At 34.6% G+C, this 27,006-nt stretch overlaps 1 protein-coding gene and 1 long non-coding RNA gene across 10 annotated transcripts in view; one reads left to right on the plus strand and one right to left on the minus strand.

The window, feature by feature from the left end:
* LOC145678450 (neuronal acetylcholine receptor subunit alpha-7-like) overlaps positions 1–27,006 on the minus strand; it is an 829,132-nt gene that overhangs the window by 218,608 nt on the left and 583,518 nt on the right. For all 9 annotated transcript variants that reach the window (XM_081748591.1, XM_081748593.1, XM_081748587.1 and 6 more), the window contains exon 2: positions 19,802–19,941. In XM_081748591.1, the coding sequence (XP_081604717.1) occupies positions 19,802–19,941 (140 nt within the window). The remainder of the gene's footprint in view (positions 1–19,801; positions 19,942–27,006) is intronic.
* Positions 1–27,006, plus strand: part of LOC145678452 (uncharacterized) — a 78,588-nt gene that overhangs the window by 43,751 nt on the left and 7,831 nt on the right. Inside the window, exon 2 of the long non-coding RNA XR_014130397.1 lies at positions 2,754–2,931. This is a non-coding gene — a long non-coding RNA (uncharacterized LOC145678452). The remainder of the gene's footprint in view (positions 1–2,753; positions 2,932–27,006) is intronic.

Genomic DNA, 27,006 nt, shown 5'->3' on the forward strand with positions numbered 1-27,006 from the left:
CACGCGGTATATTCTTCATTTCATACAAGTTCTCAACATATTTTTTTCCACTTTCCTAAGATGTCACGCCTCTCGCTTACTACCTTCCCGCTCTTATTTTCTATTGAAATCGAAACATCCTCTTGTTTCCTCCGAAATTCCATATATTTCACTTCCTTGTATATTTCCTCATGCCTAAATCTTAATAACTACATTGAAAGTACAGTTTTAAGATGCAACTAAATCGTCACAACAGTTTTAAATTGGCAAATTGCCTGCACGCTAGCGCATTTATTGGTGTCAGGAATGCAAGTGATAGCGCAGGTAGCGACATCTATTAGCGTGACGCACTGAGACATTCGCCGTTTATAAATAGGATTGATGATAATAAATAGGTAAACTATATTAAGATATTTCCAGTAATATTAACCCATGTCGGCAATAAATATATTCTGATAACGAAAATAATAGTAGATGCACTTATTTTATCGAACATTCAGTATCTCGAGAAACTTGTTTTGACGATCTTAGATACTTGCGTCTTCTATGAATTAATGGGGATTTTAAATTCTTATTGAATTTATCTCTTTAATTGGCAACTAGATATCATCATTTGTTTACGAAACCGTTTTTCTTCACTAGTTATTTCGTATCACTTTCTTGTATTGAAAAATATATATACACACACATACAAAAAGGAAAAAAAAAATCTATAGGTCTCGACTCATTTTTCCCAAGAGACGAAAGTAGGAAGGAATGAGATGGAGAAATCCTCGGATGACTTATGGTTCAGATGAGAGGCTGATGTCTGAAAGGATGCTATGTATCAGAGACTCCATATATCACGAGTTTCATCGGTCTTCTTGATCCCCTAAAACGAACGAGATCTGTCCTCTTTGGAGTTTGACTTCGTCCATCACAGAATGTGAAGCTGTTTTGTCTTCCACTGTTTCTTCTCTATTTCCTTTCTTTATCGTCTTGGAACTCCATTTAAGTACCTGATGTCTCTTTTTCTTCTTCACAATGCATTACAGAGAGATTCTCAAGTTTATATCCGGGAGTAGACTTAACGTATCATCAGAACGTTTATATCATAAATAAGGACAGAAAGCAGTTTTCTTTCAATTGGCATTTATATCATGAAAAAAGGTCAGTAATTATACAACGAATCATTTGCAAATATGATGGGCTGACACCACTGTTAAACAAAATATCCAACACAAGATTATAGTTGTTAATAAATCGAAGATGAATAATAACGGGCCAATTGTTGCTTATTTTCATATCAACGGCATTACTTGTTTCCATCACTTATAAATTAACAATAATCACATGGTAATACCTTTGCTTATGGCAATGGCAGAGCTATAGAGGGAGAGTATACCCTGCACTAGAAATATTTGATCCCATTATCCCCTAATGGAAAAAATACTATCTTTTGAGTTGACTTGATGAAAAAATCGTTTAGTATAATGAGCCTGGAATGTAATATTCATGTGGTTATTTTATATATGTATATGTGCTGGGAAGTATTTTCACTTTGTTCAAATTAAGTAAAGGCAACGATCCTTTCAGCTTTTACATTTCAAAAAAGAAAAAACTGACAGTATATATATATATATATATATATATATATATATATATATATATATATATAATGAGCGTGGTTAAGTTGGTACATCTTGGTGGCATTAGGGAATTAGGGAGGTCCTGGGATGCTATATGGGAATAGCACCCTCAAACTTTTACTAGGTTCCTCACCAACCAATATTCAAAAATTTAACTACGCTACTGGCTTGTGGTTTTGCTAATGATGTAATCGTACTAAAAATCTTATGCACAAATCACTTATTTTGCTCGAAGCTGCAGAATCAGAAGCTTTGGTCATATGAATTACATGCCTGGCTTGAATTTTTTAATCATTTCATTTCAAATTCTGTATTTAAAATTTGTTACTTTTACATACTGTATGTGACGCTTAATTGAAGCTTACAAATCATTTATTGTACTGAAATAAAGATTTTAATCTCTGCAATTACGGTTTTTCTAACCTTGTTCATTAGATATACACATCTTCTGCTCATTGTCCATTGTGTGTTCCACCCGGGGATAAAAGTGGATCTGAAAAGGTAAGGGAACGCACGACGCCATACCGTCCCTCGTGCTTATCTTTGCTATTATATTTTTAGGAAGTGGAGGGACGCCATAGGTATTTTTTTTTTGGAAGTGGGGAACGACGTTCTCCCGCGTTCCTCCTCACTTTTACTCGTGGTTCCACTACAATGCCAGATCATGTACAGAAAAAAATAACCCAATCCCTATTTCACTTTGGACGCATATTATTACACAACTCACGGTCGAATTACCACCGCAGCATATGGATTAGATGTCTAATAATAACGTAGCTTTAAATGCTGGGTATTCCTCTCAATTTTAAATTGTCTTAATTAATGTGTTTTCATAAGGAGCACTTGAAAAGCAAAACCATACTTGGAATTCAGCCTAAAATTAACGCAGTATGCAGATAATAATAATATTGGAATATAATGGTATTGAATATTAGAAGGCGTAGAGGAAATGCTACCAAATACGTTTGTAAACTAAACTTTTTGCTAATGCATGCCAGTTTAAGGTAATGAAAATGTGAAAATTTATTTATCAAATATTCAATGTACTTCAGAAAACTGTATATTTTTCGATTAGAGTCTTATTTGGTAATGTTTTGCCCTGAGTATTATGTCTAGAGCGAAGTTTATCTTTTTACCCTTATTTAGAGTGGGTAAGGGTAAGATGCCTATGCGTCGAAGATGCCTACAAATGCACTGCTTGGAACTTACGCAACGAGGTGGCAAGAGAATGCCCGCAACAGAGAGAAGATTGTATGTCTGTTACTTTGTCAAAACAATAAGGTGATTGAAGTAGTGTGTGAATGAAGAGAAGAAAAGAAGTGCGGTAAGTACCCTTTCTTATAGTTGAAAATAGTTGGTAAAGTGCATAAAAGTCGTGGTTAATAAGTAGTTATTAAAGTTATTATTCTGAAACTGGGCAGTAAACATGAAGACAAATTATACCATGAACTGATATGAGTCAAATGCAGTTGGAGGCATATGACGTGTACATAAGGGATTAGGCATCTTGAACCGCTGAATGGGATAGATGCCTAAAAAAGTGCGGTTCAAGATGCCTATAACGTTTGAGTTCTATGCTGTAGTACAAGATGCCCAGAGCAGCAGCAAATGCAAGAGAAATATGTGGATACCTGCAGATTGATACAAATGTAAAAGATGAGATAACAGTTGTTTTTCTCATTCGATGTTCACGATTGTATTGCTGTCATAGTGACTAAATATGCCCCTTTTTGTCTTTGCATATAATTCCATGGATATATCAACGAATGTCTCAACGAGCGGAGTTGTCGAAAGAAATATTGCAATTCGCAGTAGAATAAATACGAACAGGAGGGATGAATGCACTCCAGGCATCACAATTCTACCAAATTCCGTCGATGTCGATGAAACCGTCTCCAGATAAACGCACATGTAGAACACGTTATTTGTGTTAAAGGATCTCCAACTTACCAAATTACGTCTGACGAAAAAGGTGAAATCATTTCTGTCATTATTGTTGTAGAGCAGAAGATTTCTTTCTTCCTCGTTCATGCATTTTTAAAGGTAAGAACAAAAAGCAGGAGTGGGCGGACTCTATGCCCAATGGTGCAATCATAATAACGAACCAAAAATCTGCGTACGTCAATTCTGACATGTTCATGATCTGGTTACAGCAGCACTTCATTCGACGTATACCTGCGCAGACCGGGAAGGTATTACTCGTTCTTGACGGCCACGCTTCCCACTGTACGAACCCAGATATGCTTTAAAAAACTCCCCACTACTGATGCTGAATTGGAGCCGCAGACGGGACCTTCTCGCCTTCCTCAGCACGGAAGAACTACAAACACATAGTCTACGAAGACATCGCCTAACCAACTTTCACGTGAAGATACGCCAACAAACTCTGCTTCTTCTGACCGGTCTTCGACCAATGTAGAGTTGACCGCTGGAATTTAAACGTCTCCGCAAGTATCTTTCAATGATATTTGTCCTGTATCAGTTCTCGTACCAAGAAACGTCCGATGTAAATGACAGGCATCTGTATTGAATTTGGATGTTCCAAACACGCCTGCGAAACAATTTTCCACCAAAACCGCCAAGAGCAGGGAAAGAAGGAAAAGTACTTATGCTGCACAATCGTATAACTATTGCAGTCTTTGTGGTTTGTATTATTTTGATCCAGGTAGTCCTAAAGTGGATTGGATAAGGTGAATTGCCTATCATAAATGGTTTCATGCTATATATTCTGAAGATCCTGCTAAGCACTCTAGTTGTTTGTTATCGTACAGGCTAAGGAAATCTTAGACAATACTTGTTTTTGCTTAGAGGTTAATGAGCAGATAAGGTTGTGCTCACGTCACACTATGTTCCAAAATAATACACCACATTACGTTTACAAGTTCCTGTTTATACGTTATAGTTTTCTGAACATTTCTAGTGTCCAACAGTTTAACATTCCTGACACTGTATTCATTGTCCAAATGTTTATTGTACTTTCTGGTATTGCCTTAATATTTACTTAACGTATTATAACTGTACCAAAATTACTTTGTTTTGTAGTAAAGGTACTATTTTCTTTATGTTTGATGGGTTTTCCTACAGTGTGTTGACTGTTGTATTATTTATACACATTCCATATAGTTTATTTGTGTACATTAGGCTAGGCCGCTGTCAGTATTGTATCGGTACATAATTTATTAGACATCACAATAAACAAAAATCGTTCTATATCCCAATCTTACGATGATAGCCATGCCAAAAAGATGTGGCATCTTACTCACAAGAAATAGGCATCTTACACCGACAGTGCGGGAAAGATTCCTATTTGGAGCTGTTTACTTATCCGCCCTTCTATCACTTACCGTATTTAGTTCTTTGACGACCGTCACACAGGGCCTAGCGGAAGGACTAAACTACTTATCCTCTAAGTTTCAGTCTTCAACTCGTATTTTTCTGTTTGCTATTGTCTTATGATTAAAAACTATGGTATATTCCCCCCACTCACTTTAGCTAAGTAGATAACCAAACAAGCAGAACAAGAATAAGCTGGCTAGTTTCTTCTCTTGTGATTCAAAAAGGTGCCTGAAGAACTAAATATTAGAAGACTGTAAGGAGGTAGACTGAAAACGTAGATAGCTATATTGCACGTACATGAACTGAATAATTATAGCTTTATTGCGCATGAATCACATTTACATACATACGACTATTATTGTTCGCTTATATATATTGCTTAAACATCTTTGACGAAGTTGGAGAAATTGTCAGATAATATACCGTGCTTCCCTAAAAACAAAACATTACCAAAAAATGAGCATTAACATATTTTTTCAGATTGCTTGTAAGACCTTTAGTCATATTCCCGAAATATATCCCAGTGATTGAGGCCTTCGAACGAGTTACTTTATAGTTACTTGCAGTTATTAGATTAGCGCGAAAGAAATGTCTACTCCAAGTGTTTCATTTTCAAAGGAACAGATGTCTATAACCGTGGTTAATAAAACTAGTCACCGTCTGTAACTACATACTTTTGTCGTCGCTCAGCTAATGTGTGGATTCCATTGCGAATGAAATCTGGAGTCTGTGATGTGAAGAAGTCCTCAACCGTAGGCCGTATTGTCCGATCATCAGGAAAGGATATTTTCTCCCAAAAAGTGCTTCGAGATGCTTGAAGAGATGTAGCAGTCTGTAAGTCGATGTGGAAGACACTTCAGGAGTACATGGCAGATGAGAAATGGTTTTATACTACAATTTATGGGGAGTCTACGATGTCTTTTGAGCGTCATTTGTGCATGTATTGTGAATTATGGCTTTGAACATTTCTGGAAAAAGAGCAATGCTTGCAAGCAAAAGTGCGGTAATTTCATGAAATTAAGCACTATAATAATCCGCGATGATGATTTCGCCTGCACGGAGAAAAACATAATGCATCAACTCTACTACAGATCACCATACTAGAAATAATATTTTCTAGAGGTTTCGGAAATAGCCCCGGACCTTGACCAAGATCCAATCACTGTCCTTACCGGTTGTTGTAGCAGATTCATTTTCCATAATAATAATAATAATAATAATAATAATAATAATAATAATAATAATAATAATAATAATAATAATAATAATAAACAATTCCATGCAGGAAACTTACTTGATTATTCCGTACACTCAGAGAACTACATACCTCCAGACGGCGATTCTTGTTGGCAGGTGTCAACTCATGTCTCAATCTTTTTAATTTTATTGATTGTACGGGACCACCAAACGATGTATGTCTAACTTGTCAGCAATGGCACGAGACTTTGCCGAGGATCTGCTTCCATGGTGTTCCTGAAGAGTTCATACGAACATGGTTGGTGCTCATGAGAGAGTCATTTTGCAATGTTGTGTCACCGATACGAAATTTAACAAACCAACAACGAACGGTGCCTCCATTTGTCATTCCTGTCTCAAATACGCTATTAATTTTTCATCTTGCGGTGCAGGATCTCTCAGTTTGAATTTGAAAAGAAAAATCTCTAGTAGTTCCAATTACATACGATTCTGTGCAGTTACTTACTGCCTCCTAACTGTCTGAGTACTTCCAACCTGTTTGCTGGAGATGTTCCAGAGTGTGTGGCTTTTCATGCATGACGTTAGTTCATCCCTGTATTGTATTGATGATATGAGATTCTCAAAATGAAGTCAAAAGGAACATTTTATTCGCACCAACCCAATAGTCTTTTTATCTATTTGTATTTAATCGAGGATTATATTTTTTATTTATAGGTTACTATTGCTGACATTTTTTTTCATATAAAATACAGTTAATGACATGGCAATCCTCTCAACAAAACTTATTTTTCTCACCTATCATAGAGGATATTGGTAAGGATAACGGTTCTAGTCATTAGGCACAGTTTTTTCATTTTGCAGATTAAACCCTTCGAAGGAATGAGCTACGTGGAATCTCCTGAAAATAAATTCTAATGCAGCTTTTAAGAAAAAATATCTGTCTTATTTTCGAGGGAAAAACAGTATATATAAAAGTATATTTGTTTTGAAAAATATAAGCGTCTTGTTAATTTGCTATAGAAAGGTATGCTACTTTCTTTTGTCAGAGACCGCCTGTAATATTACAGCATTATAATGTACAATTTATAAATCGTGGCCTATTGTTAGTAAGCATTCTTGCTTCAACAATCGGAAGTTTTCTGTTCGAGTCCCGGGGCTGACCACTTTGATGCTTCTCCAAGGCTTTTTCTAGTTCTACATGATGAACACAGAGATGATATCTTTAATTACATGTCATGGTCGACTTTCTTCTACTTTATTTCTCATTATTGTTATTGTTGTTGATAGTTAATGCTCAAGTATTTGCCTCATAAGTTATATCTAAAACGACACTTTTTTCTTGATTTTTTCCGAGGATCTTCCGTTATCTCCAACATTTCCATCCACCAATTCTATCATAATCATTCACTGTCTTTAAACATATGTTTTGTTTACCCTAAAGGGCACAACCGTGGGGCACTAAACTAAAAGCTTCATTTTATTAGTATCTAAAAAAAGTTGAATAAATTAATAAATAATAAAATTGCATTCATCACAGTTGCTAAAGGACTTGATTGTAAATAAAAACAGCGTACATCATGTTTGTTCAAAATATCAAAAGAAAAGTTTCGTTTTCTGTATATGTAGTAACTAACATTCGGCTAGTTGTGAACTTCGCTTCCAGACCCTCGAATTTGCTCAGCCTACGATCTCGCACTTCTCGTATCCCTAACGTTTCTTGAATCTTACGAAATTTCGAGATATGGCTATCTCATTATAACAATTGTAACCTCACCCTTTTTCTTCTCTTCTAAGGGAAAGGTTAAAAAACACTGGAACAATTCTTGATTTAACATGTCTTTATTCTTAAGGGACTTGAGATTATGGCAATGTTATTTTAACAGTTACAGGGACTTGAGAGTATGGCAATGTTATTTTAACAATTACAACCCCCGTCCGTTTTCTCTTCCAGGCTTTTCTTCTTTTCTAAGGAAAACATCAAAAACAATGAAACACGTCTTTAATTATTTTAAATAAAAAAGTCTAATAAAGTTTAAATTTCATGTCTCCAACCTTAACGAATTTACATACATGACCATCCAATTATAACAAGTAACTCCCGCCCCTTTTCTTTTCACCTTTTTCTTCACTCCCCGTGGAATTTCCCAAAACTCTTTCTTGGTGGAACCTTGCATTACAAATCCTATGCCCTGTCCAAATTTCAAGTTTCTAGCTTAAACTGTTTGGGCTGAGCGTTGATCAAGCAGTCAATCAGTCAGGACCTTTTCTTTTTATATAGAGATCAATGCACCAAATATTTTATTACTAGCAGAATACATGTTATTCATACGGGGAGATTACGTTTCATTTTGGACATAAAGTACTAATAGGGGCTGAATTTGGATTTAAACGGCATTGGAAGTGTCACTGTTCGTCTCAGCGACCCTGAAAACTATGGATTCGATATTAATATCGGCCATTTTCAATCATTTTATATATCTCTCCCCTCTTCCTCCCTCGTTGCGGGCTGAATTTGGATTTAAACGACATCGGAAGTGTCACTGTTCATCACAGCGACCCCCAAAACTATGGATTCCTCAGTAATATCGATCATTTTCGATTATTTTAAATATCTTATCCTCCCCCTCCCCTAAGTCAAAATAAAATGATAAAAACCATCTCCCTTCCCCAACCCTACGTTGGACCGTCTAAGTGAAATAAAAACATCACACCTAGGCCCGAATCTCATTCATGTTGAAAATTTGATCAAGATCTGTCGGGTGGTTCAAGAGTTATTAAGTTACAAACATACCGTAGTGACTTTCATTTTTATATGTATAGATTCACCGCTTTACAAACTCAACAAGTAAAAGTGAAAATGTTCACAATATCTTGACTATTCTTTTTATATGAGATTATGAGAATCAGTTAGGTATATGTGAAATTTCGCTTATGTTTCAGAAGGAATAAAAATAAGAGCGTATAAAAATAAGGAAAAGAAAAATCTGGAAGATAAAAAACAAAAGAAGTAGTAGAAAACGGATGAACTAGCAAGACAAAACCACGTAGTTCTTCCGACTTCAATTTCCTCCCAAATGACCCGCAATCAATCCCCGTCGACACTACCAAAACGATTTTCTCTCAACTTCCCTTAAGAAATCTGGGGCGAGAGAAAGTGTGTACACAGAAGGGCTTTTAAAATGCAAGACAATTAGTAGGTGTTCTTTCAGGCTCTCTAAACGTCTTTCTTCGTAGCTGCTCTAGTATTCTCAGTACTTGCCTCATTACTAACTCATTTCTTAAAGAGGAAGAAAAACGAAGACTATTTCGCCGGGAACCAACAGAAAAGAAACACTGCCTTTGGACATTGGAGAGATCCTCATTTCGAAGGACTGATTTACAAAACCTTTTTTCAAGAGGAAGCTTGTGAAAAAAAAGGATAAAAAGTATACAACAATCCTTTACATTTTAAACGAAACACATAAATTAAACATAGCATTTGTGGAGATTTTAAAACAGAATCAGTCGTTAAAGAGAAATTGTGAAAGTAAACTGCGTTTACTTAGAGAATTCTTTTTTAATTACAAGTACTGCATAATGCATAAATCGTACAAATAAAAATGAAAGTGAGTTTTTTGAAAGTGATCTCGCATTACGAGAAAATGGTTGAAAAGTTTGATATGAATTTTTGCATATTATCAAACCTATCTATAGTTCATTTCTTCAACCGGAGTTCGTATTTGATGAATTTAATCTTCTACGTGTGGTGGCTCATGCCGTAAATAAGTCATCGTCCGAGGGATCTTGCGGAAAACACCCCCGATAACTAAATGACCAACGAGAACTCTCATTTCAAACAATTGACAATCCCTTGTTAACTATACGTGGAGTCTTGCTTGCCACAATTACAAGTGCTGTCCTTTAAGTTAGTGCCCGATTTGCTGTTCCCAAGATCGAAGCTTTAGATGAAGTACAAAATATCAAATAATGTTTCGAACATTGGTTCAATTTATCAGATTGAAGGTTAAATAGTCAAAGTTTCAAGATCAGCATTTACTGTCAAAATCTCAAAGAACACTCCCAACTTTGTTAGTAATACTTTTTAAGTTCGAGATGTTTTGAAGTCACACTTTGGTATTCTGTCGACAGTAGTTATTTTGTTTCAGAATACGGATATACTTTGTAAGTATTAGTTCGTTATGAAGTTACATTTTGGTACTCTGTAGGCAGCTGCTACTTTGTTTCATATTATGGATATACTTTAATGTAAGTACTGTATTACTATTATAAGGGGAATGCTGTAGTCTAGTGGTTAGAGCGTTGGACTGATGCCTGCGTGGTCCCGGGTTCGATTACCGGCAGATATTTCCCAATTTTCGGCGTCCACCCAGCGTCGTGAGGCAAACTGAGGAGTCAGGTGAAAACAAGACGTGACGGCCATTAGGGTCTAGAAAGCTTCTAATGCGCCTGTTAGGGAGAGGGCGTCGCTAGGCTGGAAGTAGTTCAACCGGTCGCTAACGGATGGCGCTGGAGCAGAATTAGGCTCACAAATGGGCTGTTATACCAAGTGTTATATATATATATATATATATATATATATATATATATATATATATATATATATATATATATATATATATATATATGTGTGTGTGTATGTATGTATGTTATAAAACCAAGTTTTAGTATTCTGTAAACACTGGCTACTTTGTTTCATAGTATAGTACTACTTTCTAAGTACTAGATCGCTATGAAACCACAGTTTGGTATTTAGTAGACAGTGGGTATCTTTGATGAACAGATATAGATAGGTACTTTGTAAGGACTAGACAGTTATGAAACCATAATTTAGTATTCTGCGTATTTTTCTGATTATTTAAAAGTGTGGAAATTAAAAACGAAAAATATAGATCTTATTATATCTTCAGCATTTATCTGTAGTTAGTTCGTTTCAATCCCTATTACACACTGCTTTGTACGTGTAAGCTCATATAACTCCATATCATGTTATCCTTTCTGTTACGATGATTCATTTTAGTTAATCAGAGTAGATCTGTTCAACACTAATTAACACCAGTTGATCATATAATTAACGAACATGCTTAATTGGTTTCAACTTGTTGTTAATTAAGTCTTTACTAGTTAACATCTGTTGTCTGCTGCTAGGCAAATAAACTAGCGAACTTCCACTTTAATTATGGGATTTAATGCTTACTATTGTGATGTATATCTTCGCATTTCAATTCAAGGAGAAGAAAGGAAGTTACAGTAGAAAAACAAAATTGCTGTTCTAATAATAGTTTTCCAACCAACTGATTGTTCAGCTTTCAGTACAATCTATGATGAAATTGCTTTATAACTGATATGTATTGTTTCCGTTTCTAATTCACGAAAATAACCCTTTTTCTTTCTTGTTTTTGTTTTCGTGGTAACACGGAAAATTTTTAACTGCAAATTGAGCACTTTAATAGTACGTCTGATACACATGGTTTCAGGTTTGATTGGGTATTCAGGGCACAGATTAGCATTTTTCTAAAACAGAAAAAAAAGTAACCGTCATGCCACTAGTAAAAAATATCCATGCTTGGATAGATTTCTAATTATACTTTTTATACTAATTTGAGAGTGCTGATTCTAATGAAACTATTTTAAAATATATCCGTCCATGGTGTCACGAAATGTAGGTGTGGAGAGAAGAGCTAGGTAGAGTGGAAAACGAATGAGAGGGTTTTAGAAATAGTTGCGGTGAAAATAACAATTTTATATATTATTAAGAAAAGAAACTGGTTAGGATATTGGCTAAGAAGGGACTGTATCATGAGGGACGTGGTAGATGGTATGGTGGCAGGAAATAAAGGATGAGGGAGAAATAAACTACAATTAATGGACGATATCAAAACAGAAAAATCGTATGTGAAGACTGAGATGTTAAGGGAAGACCGTGGAGCATGGAAGTTGTCAGTTGCGGCAAGTGACCTACCAATAATGGCAGAATACCTATGATGATGATGATGATGATAGGGTCACGAGAAGCATGATCTTAAAGTTTGAGTCTTTGACGCTTGAATATTTCTAATTTCATTTTTATACTAATTTGATTATGCTGAATATAATGAAACTATTTTAGACCAAGCACGTCCATGAAATTCCTAGGAAAGTGATCTGAAATTTGGCATATAAATATTCGTAAATAAAAGTATCCCAAATTTGAGGTTATTTTTCTCGTTTCAAGCTTTCTACTCGTTTACAAATTGCTTGCACGCTAGTGACGTTTCTTGGCGTCAGATACGAGGCAGCGCAGCTATAGCTACAATTCTGAACTATTTGACAATGAACTATTTGAAATGGCGCTACTAACACACTGTGATGCCTATCATTTATAATAAGGATTAGGACTATCTAAATACTTTTCCTAGATGTTTATGCAACCCATAACTCTTTAAGGTTTTGAAGTTTCCACATAGGGTAACTCTCAGACTGATATGCTTTTGCTTTATGCAATATAAGAACATGAAAATGGAAGATTGAAATTTTTCTGTAATTAAAATATATGATACTTCAATTTCTTTTTAAATAATTATATCCACATGATATTCTATTCGTCATCAAAAGTTCATATCCACTACATAGCCTATATCGTACATATTTCTTCACAAATAAATTTAAAAAGAATTTTTTAATTTGAGGTTTTACGAAACAGTTGAAAGCAGAAAATGGAAGCAGTTATTATTATAATTATTTTATTTCTGGTTGCACGGGAATGACAACCAGTGGTAATTTCTCAATGGCCTTCGTGTTCGACCAGTCTTTAAATTGCCTGTAAATGAATCGGGGCGGGGCGCCATTTTAGGAAATCTAGCAGATGAACGACAAGTGCCTCTTGAGATGTTGTTCTGAAATGTCCCAACAGACGGATGAGGGGTGCTTCCTCCTACGCTATTCTGAGCAATCAGCGAACAACGCAGAGAATCTGAGCTTTAAGTGAACTAACCAGGAGTTACTTTCCAGGAATTGCTCTTAAAATACAAAGAAGAAGAACCGTCTTTTAAGGATTTGTTATAGAAGATTGAGCAGTAGATAAAGAGGGCCTTTTCTGGATACTTTTTATACACATTTAGAAGCTTGATGCTGTCCTCTTTGTCGGATTAGTTCTTGAATGTGGAACATTTAATAAAGGGCGCGATTTCAGAATTATTTTTTAATTACACGTGTTTCTTTGTTTATAAAGTACTTGTTAAAATATCAGTTCTTCGCACGGGAAGGATAGATTTATGGAAATACGCATTTCAATGATAATGAAATAAATCCGTAAGATAATTTGTTTGCGGCATACATTTTGAACCCGCCTACTAACTTAGAATATGCCCTTTAATAAAAGTGACATGATAAAAATCCAGCTTACGATTAGTATACTAAGTATATACCAAAATTAATTTTTTTTTTAACTAGTCAGCTTTTATCCATGATCCGACCATAAACAACAGATAACGCCGATTTCAGTGTGGTGAAAAATGTAGGTAATGCCCTCCTTTTTCATTTAAAATGGGAAATTTCAAAAACGCAGAGAGACATACTGTATCTATTTACTTTTAATGATGAATTTATATATCCTAGCTCGAGCTCGTCTATTCCTGTTTCTAGTTCGAGGAGTTCGTGAGATGCTCTATTTTCTGCAAAATTTTTACTCTCGCACATTTCCCTCGAGATACGCTTTCTAATCAAACTGGCATGATAACTGGCTCAAGGTAGGTACTAATTTTATTCTAAAGGTCATTTTAAATCAAATTTTATCTTCCTAACGTGGCAAACTCATAATATATTCAATTTCATCCATAATTATGGCTCTTCCTTGCCATCCTTAGGATATGCATTTTAGTCAAATTGCTATGATAAAAACCTAGTTCAACTATATTCCAAAAATTATTTCAAACTGTTCAGCTGTTTTCCCGTAATTTGGACACTAACAAGATTAGCTTCACTTTCATATATTAGATTACGGCGCTTTCGTTTGTTTATTTTCCTTCGATACTGAAAGACGTCTTGATATTTATGGTATCATCTCTTAGAGCGATCTTCTTCTCTGAGTAATTTATTGCTTGTTTGTTGGAATTTAGTATTCTCTTTAGTACCGAGGCTATATGAGACTTAGACTTGTAGTTTAAAGTGGAATATAAAACACAATAATGCGTTTCGACCTGGAATCGAATCCCGAACTCCGTGCACCAAGGGTGCACGTGCTACCGGGTACTCAATAGACAAGCGGAGAGGGTTGCAAGATATTGAGTTTGGTTTTCTGATAGTTCAATATTGGGATTTCAAATATAAAGGTGGGGCCTCGGTGGCTCAGTGGTAGAGCGTTCACCTCTGGTGCTTGGGGTCCCGGGTTCGATCCCAATCCTCGCCAAGTAAACTTTGTGGTGGACAAACACCGTGTGCGTGGGTTTCCTCGGGGTTCTCCCGTTTCCTTCCACTTTCTTCATTCCACCATTTCATTCGTTACTCATCATCACCGTCTCCTTTAGCCTAACTGGCATAACCGTGGGACATAAAACTCAAAGATTTAATTTTTTCAAATATAAAGGAATAAATACTGTTGTAATTTAACAATCCAATTGACAAGAAAGATGAACAAATATTAAGTTAGAAATATCAGCGCTATAATTTTTCTCACAAAAGACAATCTCTTGATAATTATTTTTTCCTATCTGTAGGAAGTTGGAAAGTATTTGTACAGGCATTAAATTTTATTTATTTCGCATGTATGAAATTTCGTTGTAAAATTAGTTGACAAAAATTAGCGAAAGAGAATTGAAATTACTACTTTTATGTGTCTTTGGATGACTCTCAATTGCGATGAGAAGTTGCTTTCAATGCCGTCTGTTCAGTAGTTCAAGCCTCGGAAGTGTATTGCAAAGGTGTCGACTAACTTGAGAACGATGGACGAAACGGAAATGATAAATAAAACAGCCTTATTCGCCAGTCACATTGTATTGGTAGTACGTTAAAAAAGTTCAAGCAAAATAAATCTAGATCTTGGAGCATTGTTATTGTTAGATTTTCTACATGGGAAGAAGAAAAGGAATATGATTTTTTTTTACGAAACAATGCCGCATTTAGCGTTACACAGGGATAAACGCTGCGGGTAGGGAAATAAACAAGAACATTAAAACGACCATTACCAAGGACCGAAATTTTTTCTTTGACGATGTTCGAAAGGTCTATTCCATCCTGTGAAGAATAATTATTGATACCAAAATACACAAAGTATGTATCAATGTTAACAACACACTGGCATTTATGTTTATTTAAAGTAAAAGATGGTAATTTCAATATAATAAACAAATGAAAACGTGTGCAACACATAGCTTAGTGTTACTCAGTAGTCGTCAACATCATCAAGGAGTACAAATACTTATCCATCCTCCAAAGGTGTTAATTTCACTCACGTTCATTTGTTTAAGAATACAATTTTGCCACCGAAGACACTAGAAAAAATGTAAAATTGACTTCTCTATACTTTCGGCGTCCACCTTTTCCTTAAATAGTTTATGTAGCTTTTAGTTTCAATAAGTCACAGTGATGGCTACTGAATTCAGCTGTCATGTCTTGCCGTGCCGATTGCGGCAGCCGTCATGTTAACGCCAGAAAACTGGCGTCTTCGGCATAGAATATAAGTTTTGAAAATGGTTTTGAATCTTCATCATACTTTGCCATCTATAAGCCTTAGAAAGAAGCATCAACATGAAGATTTTTGAAGTCTTAAAATATGTCAGAAGTGAAAGGTTAAATAGAAAATTAAAAAAAATTGCAACACGTTTCCTTATTGCCGTAGCAGTGAGTCTATTTCCGTTAAGATATTATCTTCTACAGAGATTATGGTTATTGAGTTGAGATGAAACTGACCACGTTTTTATAAATATACCATGAACTATTAAATTTTTGTGTCGCTATTCAAATTTTGGAAAGTCGCACAATTTGGCCAATATATACTTAAGAAACTTCAAAGAAATGAAGTTAAATTTACAAAGAGAGAGGCGAGCAGTGCTAATTACGGATGCTGAAAACTACAGAAAGTGGAATTCCTGTTTGCAAATCTTGAAGCCATCATCTCTCTTAAGCCTTCTTATTAACATTATCCGTGTGCGCCTTATCACTATTTATTTTAGTTAATAACATAAATCGTGGGTAATGATACAATATTATATTTCGAAATAAATCTTGCGAGAAGAGAAATACTTCTCTTACGATACTGTACATTTTCGATACTATACGATACTAAGAGAAATACGATACTATACGTTTTCTATAGCCAATGGTAGAAATTCAATTAGGATAGCTGTCCTAGTACTACAAATAAACTTCATACTTTTACTCGCAGGGAAACATAGGGTTTACCTGCACAAAAGCCAAACCCAAACTAGAGGAGAATATGGAACAGAAACAAAACCCTAGATGTACGATTTTTTTTTTCAAACCCCATGTTAGTAATGCGTGTCGCTTACAGCGAGAACGAAATATGGAAATTGCCTGTTGTAAATGGGTTCTTGATGCTAATTAGAAGCTGGTCGATAGTCTGTAATTACGCAAAACATTGAAGACAAAAGATTCAGAAGGTTGGATTGTAAAAGCAACACAACGCATAAAAAAGTTCTTTTGTTTTTATTAGGCGTGCAAATAGTCATTGTTAACTGTTGGTTGGTATTTACTCATGATAGTAAGGCTAACTGCTGTATTGCAAGTTTCTGCTTCCCTTCTCAATATTCACTAATCAATATTACATAAGGTTAATTCCGATTACGCATATTATTCGATATTAGTTAGAGCATCAGTTTCATATTGTATTTAATATTGTAACTGCATTATTTGAATAATAATCAAAACATTGTTTACTCCCCGAGGCAGGGAGAGAGGAACGTCCAGCTTCCACTAGTTTGCCCAGAAACATATAAAATTTATTTCCTATTTTCGCATCTCGGGCCTTATAATATCATACAAAATTATCGTTTCCTGCTTCAAGGTAAGGTTGCAATCTCACTAATACTGAGAGCTCCTCCGTGGCTAAGCGCTTAGCGGACGCGCCCTTGACGCGGGAGACCCGGGTTCGATTCCCGGCGGGAGCTCATGTGGTTCGGATTCCACGTTAATCAGTAGGTCCACGTCTCACATAGTCTCGCTGCTGAAAGGGACGCTAAACTGAAAGTCAACTCAACTCACTAATACTGACAGGAATTATTTCGTTAAACTATATTCACTTCCAAAGCATTGGAAATAACTTTTGTAAAATTGTATTTTTCAAGTTACAGTAAAATACTCTAAAACACTTCGCGCTTGGAAGTTCAATTAGCGTAACAAAGCAAACCATAATAGGAAAACCAACATCAATTTAGATTATAAAAAGGTATATATTTTGCTTTGCCCAAGTTTTCAGTTGCTTCCAACTCATAACATCAAAATATACCTCAAAATGTTTCCTAGGTAAATTTTAGTTATTTACGTAAAATGAGTAATAGTGACAATAATAGCATGCTTGCGCTACAGTTAATAACCAATATTGTTATTATTATTCTAATATTTATTACAAATTCATATTGTACTCAACTATTTATTTTCTGATTAAAAACTAACTTTGAGATATTTTATATCTTATTTTCAAACATCTGGATTTACGTTCTGGAAAACTGACGTTCTTGGTCACAAATTGGTAAGCGGCGACATGTTTTTAAACGTTTTATGTAGAGGAAACTTATTATTTAACAGTTTCACATCTTGGTAAGGGTATTAAGTATATTTACGCGTTGTTCTTTAATATAAATATGTTTAATTTATCAATATATGTAGGCTGCTCATACGGACATTAACAAATAACACTTTCTGTGTTGCATAGTTTATATAGACATGAAATAATATAAAATAAATATATGTTTCTTCAACATTTCAACATTTGATGATAGTAAATGAAAACTTAATGTATTATATTATTTAAGATACATTTTCATGAAGAAAGCGAGCATACCACTAGATATAATTGATTTCAGGTTTAAAAGCGTCTCAGAGGGATATCATTTATGCGAAAATGTTAGACGACATTTTATGGTCAATAGTTTAGAAGTTCTTTGACTGTATTGATTTCCACTTGGGTTATACTACATTAACTCCACGTCCATTAACACCAGTGGTTACTTTCAAACATCGAAAGTATTCAATATTATCCTCACTGGAGAGAAGCTGGAAACCACATAGAGGGAGAACAATAATTCCTCGAAGCTATGTCCTTACATGAGAGATATACGAGAATAATTAGTTGGAAAAAATTAATATTTAGAATTTATATCTTACTCAGCTGAAATAATATATTTGTCTCCTAAAGGTTATTTATTAGCTTTTAAGTTTGTTAGTTTAGCTTCATATTGTCATTCTGTGGCTTTATTCAATATTATAATTTAGTGTTTTTAGAAACTTTTATCGAATCGTTAGAATAAAACTGTTGTATCTCTTAAACGCCAGTTTTACAGGTAAAAAGAAAAAAAACGCGTTGTATCTAAAGAAACATAGTTATCCTTTCAATTTTGTTAATTGAAACTATTTTAATACTATGGTATTAATTATAGTAGAGAAAATCCTTCCTTAAATATGAGCAAATTACAAATATTACACATTAAAAGTTTATAACAATTTACCATTTTGAGTTACCAAAGTCTTATTCTAGGGTGCGTTATGTTATCTTGCTATGCGATGGAAGATATAAATCGGTATTTTATACGTTTCCAGTGAATTAATTTTTTTTTTCAAGTTGAAGCTGTAAGATGTAGTATCCTACTATTAACCACTTCAGAATTTTTAAAAAAGTTCTTTCTTCTTCGATTTTAAATGGGCAAGTACGTCTATTGTTGTGTAATTTGTCATTTTCCCAATACAGACGGATATTAAATAATATTAGATCCTTTCCATAAATTAATTGTATTTATCATAAAGACATAAGGACGAATTACTCAACATTTTGCCTGTAGTGAAGATGGGTAAAGGTATAGATATATATCCTCAAAGAACTTGTAAATCGGTCTGGAAACAAACCGCCAGATTACCACGATTATGTACAATGGATTAAATTGTTTATTTTCACAGTTATATAGGAATCAATCATGTGGCTGTATTACTACAAACACAAATCTTGTGCTGAGCCTGGCATAATTTTAGGAACACCTTAGCTAAGTATGTTCGTCTCAAAACAGCTCTTTAGAATAGTCTTGTTGACTTACAAAGATGACTATCACATTCTGGAGTGCAACCAACAATTTTAATATTTGCATATATATACCCCTATTATTTTCTCAGATTCTAAAATCTAATTAAATCAATAACAACATGATAATTCCCATATTTTACATGAAATGAATTACAGTAGAGAGATGTAAGTTGTATTGCAAGATCAATTATTGTGTTCTTTGAAGGAGGAATTTTCTTTATAAGTGGTATACCAGTTTTGTTACGCCTTTGTCTTACACCATACTTTTCTTCACCTAGTTTGCTATGTTTCCCAAAAATCAACTTACAATGTGTAACTGAAAATATCTACAATTTAAGTGACTCACTTTAACATTTAGGGTGGTAACATTTAGGGTAAGATATCTTAAGCAAATATTCTATTTCCAATAATATTGATACGTATGTAAAATTATACTTACGACATCTATAATTTGCATGAGAGTGAGGCCAAAACTGAGCTGAAGAGGGTCAGACTCGTTAGCAACGGGCCGTTCCAAAACGTTGTAATGATCCAAGAGTTTGTGCAGAAGTCGTTTCTCATGTGGACCTTGAAGCGATTCTGAAATAGAACAAAGTAGAACACAATGTAGAAATTGTGACCAGTTTTGAGAGTAAGGAAAACAAAATAACCAATACATTTGGTTAACACGGCGAGAAAATGAGCCTCAGTTGAGTATAATGCTGTGCCAGTAGCCAAGTGCTTACAGCTCGTACAACGTCAAAAATATCCTAAAAATCAATTGTTAATGTAATAAAATAAACTTTAATATGTACAGTGTTATTCAAAAGTTCTTGGCACCCATTTTGCTTAGGAGATGTTCTGGCAACAGCACGTAGGAAATTCTAAAGGAGATATTCTGGGAACAGCGCGTAGGAAATTATAACACTTTAGTTCTAGGTAAAGATCCTAATTTAACAAAGAAAATACACTCTTGTTTGATATAATTTCAATTTAGTTAAAACAGGCACATAAAAGGAAGGATCCGTGCTCAGAGCGGAAAATTTCCAGTTACGGAAAGATCAAAATTAGAATATGGTATGAGGAAACAAGAGGCTATTCGCAAGAGAGGAATTTAAAGGATATTTATATTAAAAACAATGTTAGCACTGTACCTCGGCTGTTTTCTCGTTACAATACTACTGGCGCTAGGAGAGCTCAGATTATTACTTATTGCCTATGTAATCTGTGCATAGAGCTCTCTCGTGCCTAATCGGTTAGCGCACGCGCCTTTGGCGTGTGAGATCCGGGTTCGATTCCCGGCGTGAGCTCATGTGGTTCGGATTCCACGTTAATCAGTAGGTCCACGTCTCATATAGCATCGCTGCTGAAAGGGACGCTAAACTAAAATTAACTCAAATCAAGTAATATGTGCATTTACTTCTGTACACTCTGCCCCGTAGCTGGTGAATCAATGTAAGCGGCTGCGGACATATTATTTAGATCTATACGGAATACGGACAAATAAAAGGAGGAAGAGCATGCGCAAACTTTTCTTGGCCCCATGGGTGTGACATTCCTAACTATGTTTCTGTGGTATGAGTGCAGAGCTTTTCAAACAGAGTTGGGTAGCCAGAACAAGACACTACATGAAGTTTCTGTTGGTATAGCTGCATTAATTAATAGGTCAACAATTGTGTTATTTTGTGAAAAACCTTCAAACACCTGAGATCTATAATGAAAAGAGTTCATGGGCTATGTTAAATCAAAGAGATTAATATTAACTCCTGGTCCCTCTTGAAAATTCATACTTGTTCCACTGCTCTCTTTTTTCTGGATTTTATCCATTAATGCTAATGTTTGTTGAGATGAGTTAAGGTTGTGCAAAACAATTTACACTAGAAAGAACTGTGAACTTTTGGAGTAAGATTTATATAAGGTTGAGTATTAATAAAATGATAATCTAATACAAATAAATAGCAATAAATGCAAGATAATGCTGTATATCAAACGTAAAAATGTTATAATTCTGTTATTCAAAATTCAGAAAAATGAAAACAATAAACTTGTGAATGATAAAGATATGAATGAACGTTTATGTTACATCCCAGATTCAACCATCAACGAAACGAGTAACCACTTAGAAATAATTCAAATTTGAATACTAATTAATCAGATTGGAATTTCTTAATGTGTTTTGTCATGCATAGGTTAGGTTAAAGTAGAAAATAGATACTACTACTATCAAATAATAATAATAATAATAATAATAATAATAATAATAATAATAATAATAATAATAATAATAATAATAATAATTATTATTATTATTATTATTATTATTATTATTATTATTATTATAGAGAGGACTCAGATATTAAAAGTATAGAAAGGTCGCACAGTTCTTAATTCATTCTGGTAGATTTCTTCAAAGAATTTTTCTTATGTTTAGTACTCTTGCTTTGTGTCAATCAAATAAACATATTTAAAAGGAATGGAATGGAAAATAAGTCAAGTAAATCCTAAACAAACAACTAGTTCTTGCACATTTATGACTGTAGCTCTTGTTCTATTTGTGAAAATATCTAGTTTCAGAAAATAACCTTCTAGGAAAATTTTGCTATTGTACAGGAAAACTATAATGTAAAGAAGGAGATAAAGAGCATTCAAGTTTCTCATAACATTGTTTGATAAACATTTGAAGATAAAATACTACTTTACTGTGATTATATCCTACATTCAAACCAAAAATTAGAACAGTAATTTTCACATATTGTGCTTCAAGTATTTTAAGTTAGTTTGTAAATATATTATAGTTGAAATACTAAAATAAATATGCTTCCGTGATTCCAGAGGAAAATTACAATTTAATATTTTTCAGTTAAGGTAAGTTTGTGACACATTTTACTTCTAAATGGATGAAGCTTCCTCTACTATTTGCAATTAGTTTTTATTGGCAACCTTTCACTTTTGAACACGTTCCTTCCTTTGTTACACACTGTTTGATTGGTACAGTCCGCAGCAAAAAACCTGCAACATGAGCATGTAAGTTTTTTTGTGAAACGACAAATCTTTTGCTCCAAAGTAAGTGTGCAGGGGAGGACGCCGAGGTTTCTTCTGGCGTGATTTGTGCCACTTAGATGTTATGTTGATTCCCTTGGCTGTTAGGCGTAGTTTTACAATAAACTTACATACTCATGTTGCAGGTTTTTTTTTTTTTTTTTTTTTTTTTTGCTGCGGACTGTACATGCTAAGATTTTCATAACATAGCAATTTCGTTTACGAATTTTTAGAGAGCAGTCTTTAACCCTTGGATGCATATGCAGGGCCTCCGAGGCCCTATGTAGTTTTGTTTCCTTAGCCTTTGAAATATTTTATTGTGTAAAAGGCTGTGGCTTAGCGTAATCTTCGGATTGAAGATGTACATTGTGTATTGTCTTTCTGTACCCATTAGCTGTCAACGCTTTTTAGTAATTTGCATTTTTTCATTTATACCCTATCAATGCATATGCAGGGCCTGCGAGGCCCTTGACCAGATTGCGTTTGCATTACATTATTTTCAAACTTTTTGACGTAAAATATATCTTTCTATAATATTTTCAGACCTGGCATTGAATAACTGGGTGCTTTTATACATTTTAAGATTGTCAATAGATGGCACTACGCACGTTGGTAGTGATTTTCTTGTAGATTTTTTCCCCAAAGCATTTTACATTGTAAATTCGCAAAGAAATAAAATGTGTTTAGTAAATTGTATCCAACTTATATCAATTTTGGAGAATGTAATAGATATTGTTATTATTTTTTTATGAGTTTTGTTGTTTTATTTGGCACTTATAAATTACCGAAGGTTTTGCTATTTTAGAAATGTATTTGTGTTGTCGTTGTAAGTTGAAGATTCGTGTGTTTCGTATTACATTTGGTGCTACAATGGCCTCTACTCAGAAAAGGAAAGCATCAGACGAAGACTTCAGCAGTTTTGTGCGTATGTGTCTTGACGAAGAGACAGTGATATCCGATAGTAATGCGACCGACTCTGAAGTTGAGGATTGTTCCAGTACTGCTCGACCTATTAGTGCTCGTGAGGAAAGTGATCAGGACTATTCTTCATCAGGTTCAGAGTATTGTAGTGACAGTGAGTGCATACAACAAACACAGAAAGATGATACCTTCATTAGCGTAAATGGAACAGTATGGAAGAAGAACGCTCCGTCTACTTCACGTACCCGAGCTCATAATATTGTAAAGTGTACCACCGGTGTTTCAAGGGAAGTGAAAACATCGTGTCCCAAAGACGCATGGGATTGTTTCATAATTCATTCAATATGCACTAATTTGGAAGGGAGAAGATTAGCAACGGAAAAGGGGAAGCAGTGGAAGAACGTTTCCGTTGAAGAAATGAATGCGTTTTTCGGTATTCTGTTACAAGCAGGAGTTGAAAAGAGTTGGGATGTGCCTATTCGTGAGCTATTCCTGGACGAGAGGTCTAATCCTCTTTACAAAGCAACAATGTCCGTCAACCGGTTTGAAGATATCCGTAAAGCACTAAGATTTGACGACAAGTGTACACGAAGTGTTCGTCTGCAAACGGACAAGCTTGCACCAATTAGTTATGTGTGGAATATTTTTCTTGATAATTGCAGAAAAGTAATTATTCCCAGTGAGTTTGTAACGATTGATGAACAATTACTGCCATTTCGCGGAAAGTGTAGTTCCAAATATGGCATAAAGATCTTTTGGTTGTGCGATGCCAAATCATCATACGCTGTTGATGGGTGTGTATATACAGGCAGGAAACCAAATGAGCCGGTTCAAAGAAATTTGGGAGCAAATATTGTCAAAGAACTCCTTCAAACCGTGAAAAACTCTTCAAGAAACGTAACAATGGATAATTATTTTACCAGTGTTAGTCTTGCAGAGGATATGCTTCAGCAAGGAATCACAATAGTGGAACAATAAGACAAAATAAACATGATATCCCGAAGGAGCTGAAAGCATCCCCCTCAAGAGAAGTAAGATCTTCAATTTTCGCCTTCAAATATGACGTCACTCTTGTAAGTTACGTACCCAAAGGAAAAGATCAGTAATTATGCTTAGTACAATGCATCATGACAAATCCATTGTTAAAGACCATCCGAAGAAGAAACCGGAAATAATAAGTTTCTATAACCAACAAAGGGAGGTATCGACGGAATGGACCACAAAGTTTGTTGCTATACTTCCAAAAGACAAAGTCGAAGGTGGCCTTTTGTATTATGAACGAATATGATGGATGTTGCAGCTTTGAACGGTTATGTTGTCTTCTTCACTCAACATCCAGGCTTTTTCCTAACAGAACAGACAAACGTCGTCTTTTTCTTAGAGAACTCGCAGAAGGATTAGTGAAACCTCAGATGATCATGAGACTTCCAATACCAAATCTCCCAAAATCAGTTCAAGATGCCTTGAAAAGATGTGGAGTTTCCAAGCCAACCGAAGAAGAAGTCAGAGCTCAAGAACCAAAAAGGAGGAGATGCGGATTCTGTCCTTACGATCTTTACAGAAAAAGCACCTTGACATGCTCCAAGTGTGGAAAAAACGTTTGTAAGCAACACAGTAAGTTAGTTTGTAACTCATGCTTCTCATAAGTGAACAGTGTTTCCTGAACTACTGAACTTTGCAAACTGGACGGCACATGGTTAGAGAAGTTTATGTATTGTGATATAGGAACTAATGTTACTTAAGTCATTGTAGTGATAATATAAATGTCATAAAAGGCTTATAATCCCAGTAATAATCCAATCACTAAATCTCTTGGTATACATGCTGCATAGTGAGAGTTCAAAAGCTTTATATATATATATATATATATATATATATATATATATATATATATATATATATATATATATATATATTAATGTATGTATTTTAAGTATGTGTTTCTCAAATTATGTATCTGAATTTTGGTTACCAATTTCTACAATATGATAGTAAGTATCTTATGAATATTGATATAATAAGTGTTGAGGACATTTCAATGTTTTATTTAGTGAAAAAAATAACAAACTACAAGAAAGGAAAATCAAAATTACCGCATTGAAAATAAATATACACATATCTGAGACGCGTATCTCATTATTGTTTTTTCTTGAAAATAAGAATTTATAGACTATAGTTTTAATAAAATACATTATTACAAACGCCATAGCATGTTATTTATGTGAAATGATTTTAAAGCGTATTTTTTCCATTAAAAAATTTACAGGGCCTCGGAGGCCCTGCATATGCATTTATGTATAATTTTTATACCATGAATCTAAGGGTTAAGCCATTAAGGTTTATTTTTATTCCTAATTTCAATTGACATTAATGGTAAAACTTCCAGTAAATCATTTTTCAACTGCTTAAATTATGTTGGGAATATTTGTGTAAGAGAAAGAATCTGTCAACCACTGGAACTAATGTTACACGTCTGGTTTTGTTTTTGGAACATTCCATAAATATTAAGGAAGGAAGATTATAGGAACGACACGGAGGGCCTGAATACGCAGGGTAGTGAAGCAAAGTAATTTATTTTCCTACCATTAGACGGCACTACGTAAAACATCTTGGCAGAATGTTAGTTTATGTCATGCTGCGACGTAGAAGAAGTTGAAGAATGAGGACGTAATTTTCTCTAAAACAGTTCTCGTTTTCTTATGTGGGAGATGGTTGATACCAGAAGATTGATTAGAGCAAAGACTGAAAACAAGAAACAAAAGAAAGACAAAAAAAAATAATATTCCGTAGCGTTTTCAATCTGAAAATCTTAAGCGAGATAGTATCAAGTACATGTATATAGACTGGTTAAAAACTAGAAAAGAAAATGAAATTTTGTCTCTGAGAAACACGACATGTCTTCAATCTTCTAGACCTACAATGCGTACCTGAAAGTCTGAAGACATGTGGGGAAACAAAAATTATTAGAAAAAGTCGTATTAACATGCAAAATATTTTTCTTCTTTTTCTGCAATTTGGCTTTCCCAAGTTTTCTTTTTTTGTTTAGTGTATGTTGATATACCTGAATATTCGAGACTAGCCTTTTTCCGCTTCTTACTACAATGAAAATTCATAAATTGACATTTATACGTGATTTATAAGCCCTACCTATTCAACAATGAAGTTGTAGTAGCTATGAAATGCGAAAAGGGTTTTCTACTATGGATCTATTCACGTGGCTAGACAATGTGGATCCTCCGGTATCGATCACACTTGAATTTTTACAGGCAAGAATAAGAAGGTGCATGAGGAATATGCGAGTTCTGGACAAACAGAATGAAATAAAAAAGTATATAAGAAGTCAACTAGTTGCACATGCAGAGTTTTAGCTGATATATCTGTAAAAGAACATTCCAGTAAGATATTTTTTAATGTAATTATAGGCCTTACCAAGAATTTCGTCCGAAGAACAAAGTAGGACTCTTCAGGTTCAAAGAAGGGGGACAATGAATCAGGGGTAAAACGCTTATCTCTGATATGTCGCCTCACTAGTTCGATCCACGGCCAAGTAAGTTTGTAGTGGACGACGTGTCGGTGGGCTTTTTCGGGGTACTTCCGTTTCCTCTCACTTTCTCATTCCACAAATTATTCCACCATTATTCACTTTCCTTAATCATTTGTGTCCCTTAGTCTAAAAAGCATACTCGAGGGACGTTACGCTGAAAG

The sequence above is a fragment of the Thermobia domestica genome, chromosome 2 (genome assembly GCF_964235325.1).
Source record: "Thermobia domestica chromosome 2, izTheDome1.hap1.1, whole genome shotgun sequence".
Taxonomy (NCBI): domain Eukaryota; kingdom Metazoa; phylum Arthropoda; class Insecta; order Zygentoma; family Lepismatidae; genus Thermobia; species Thermobia domestica.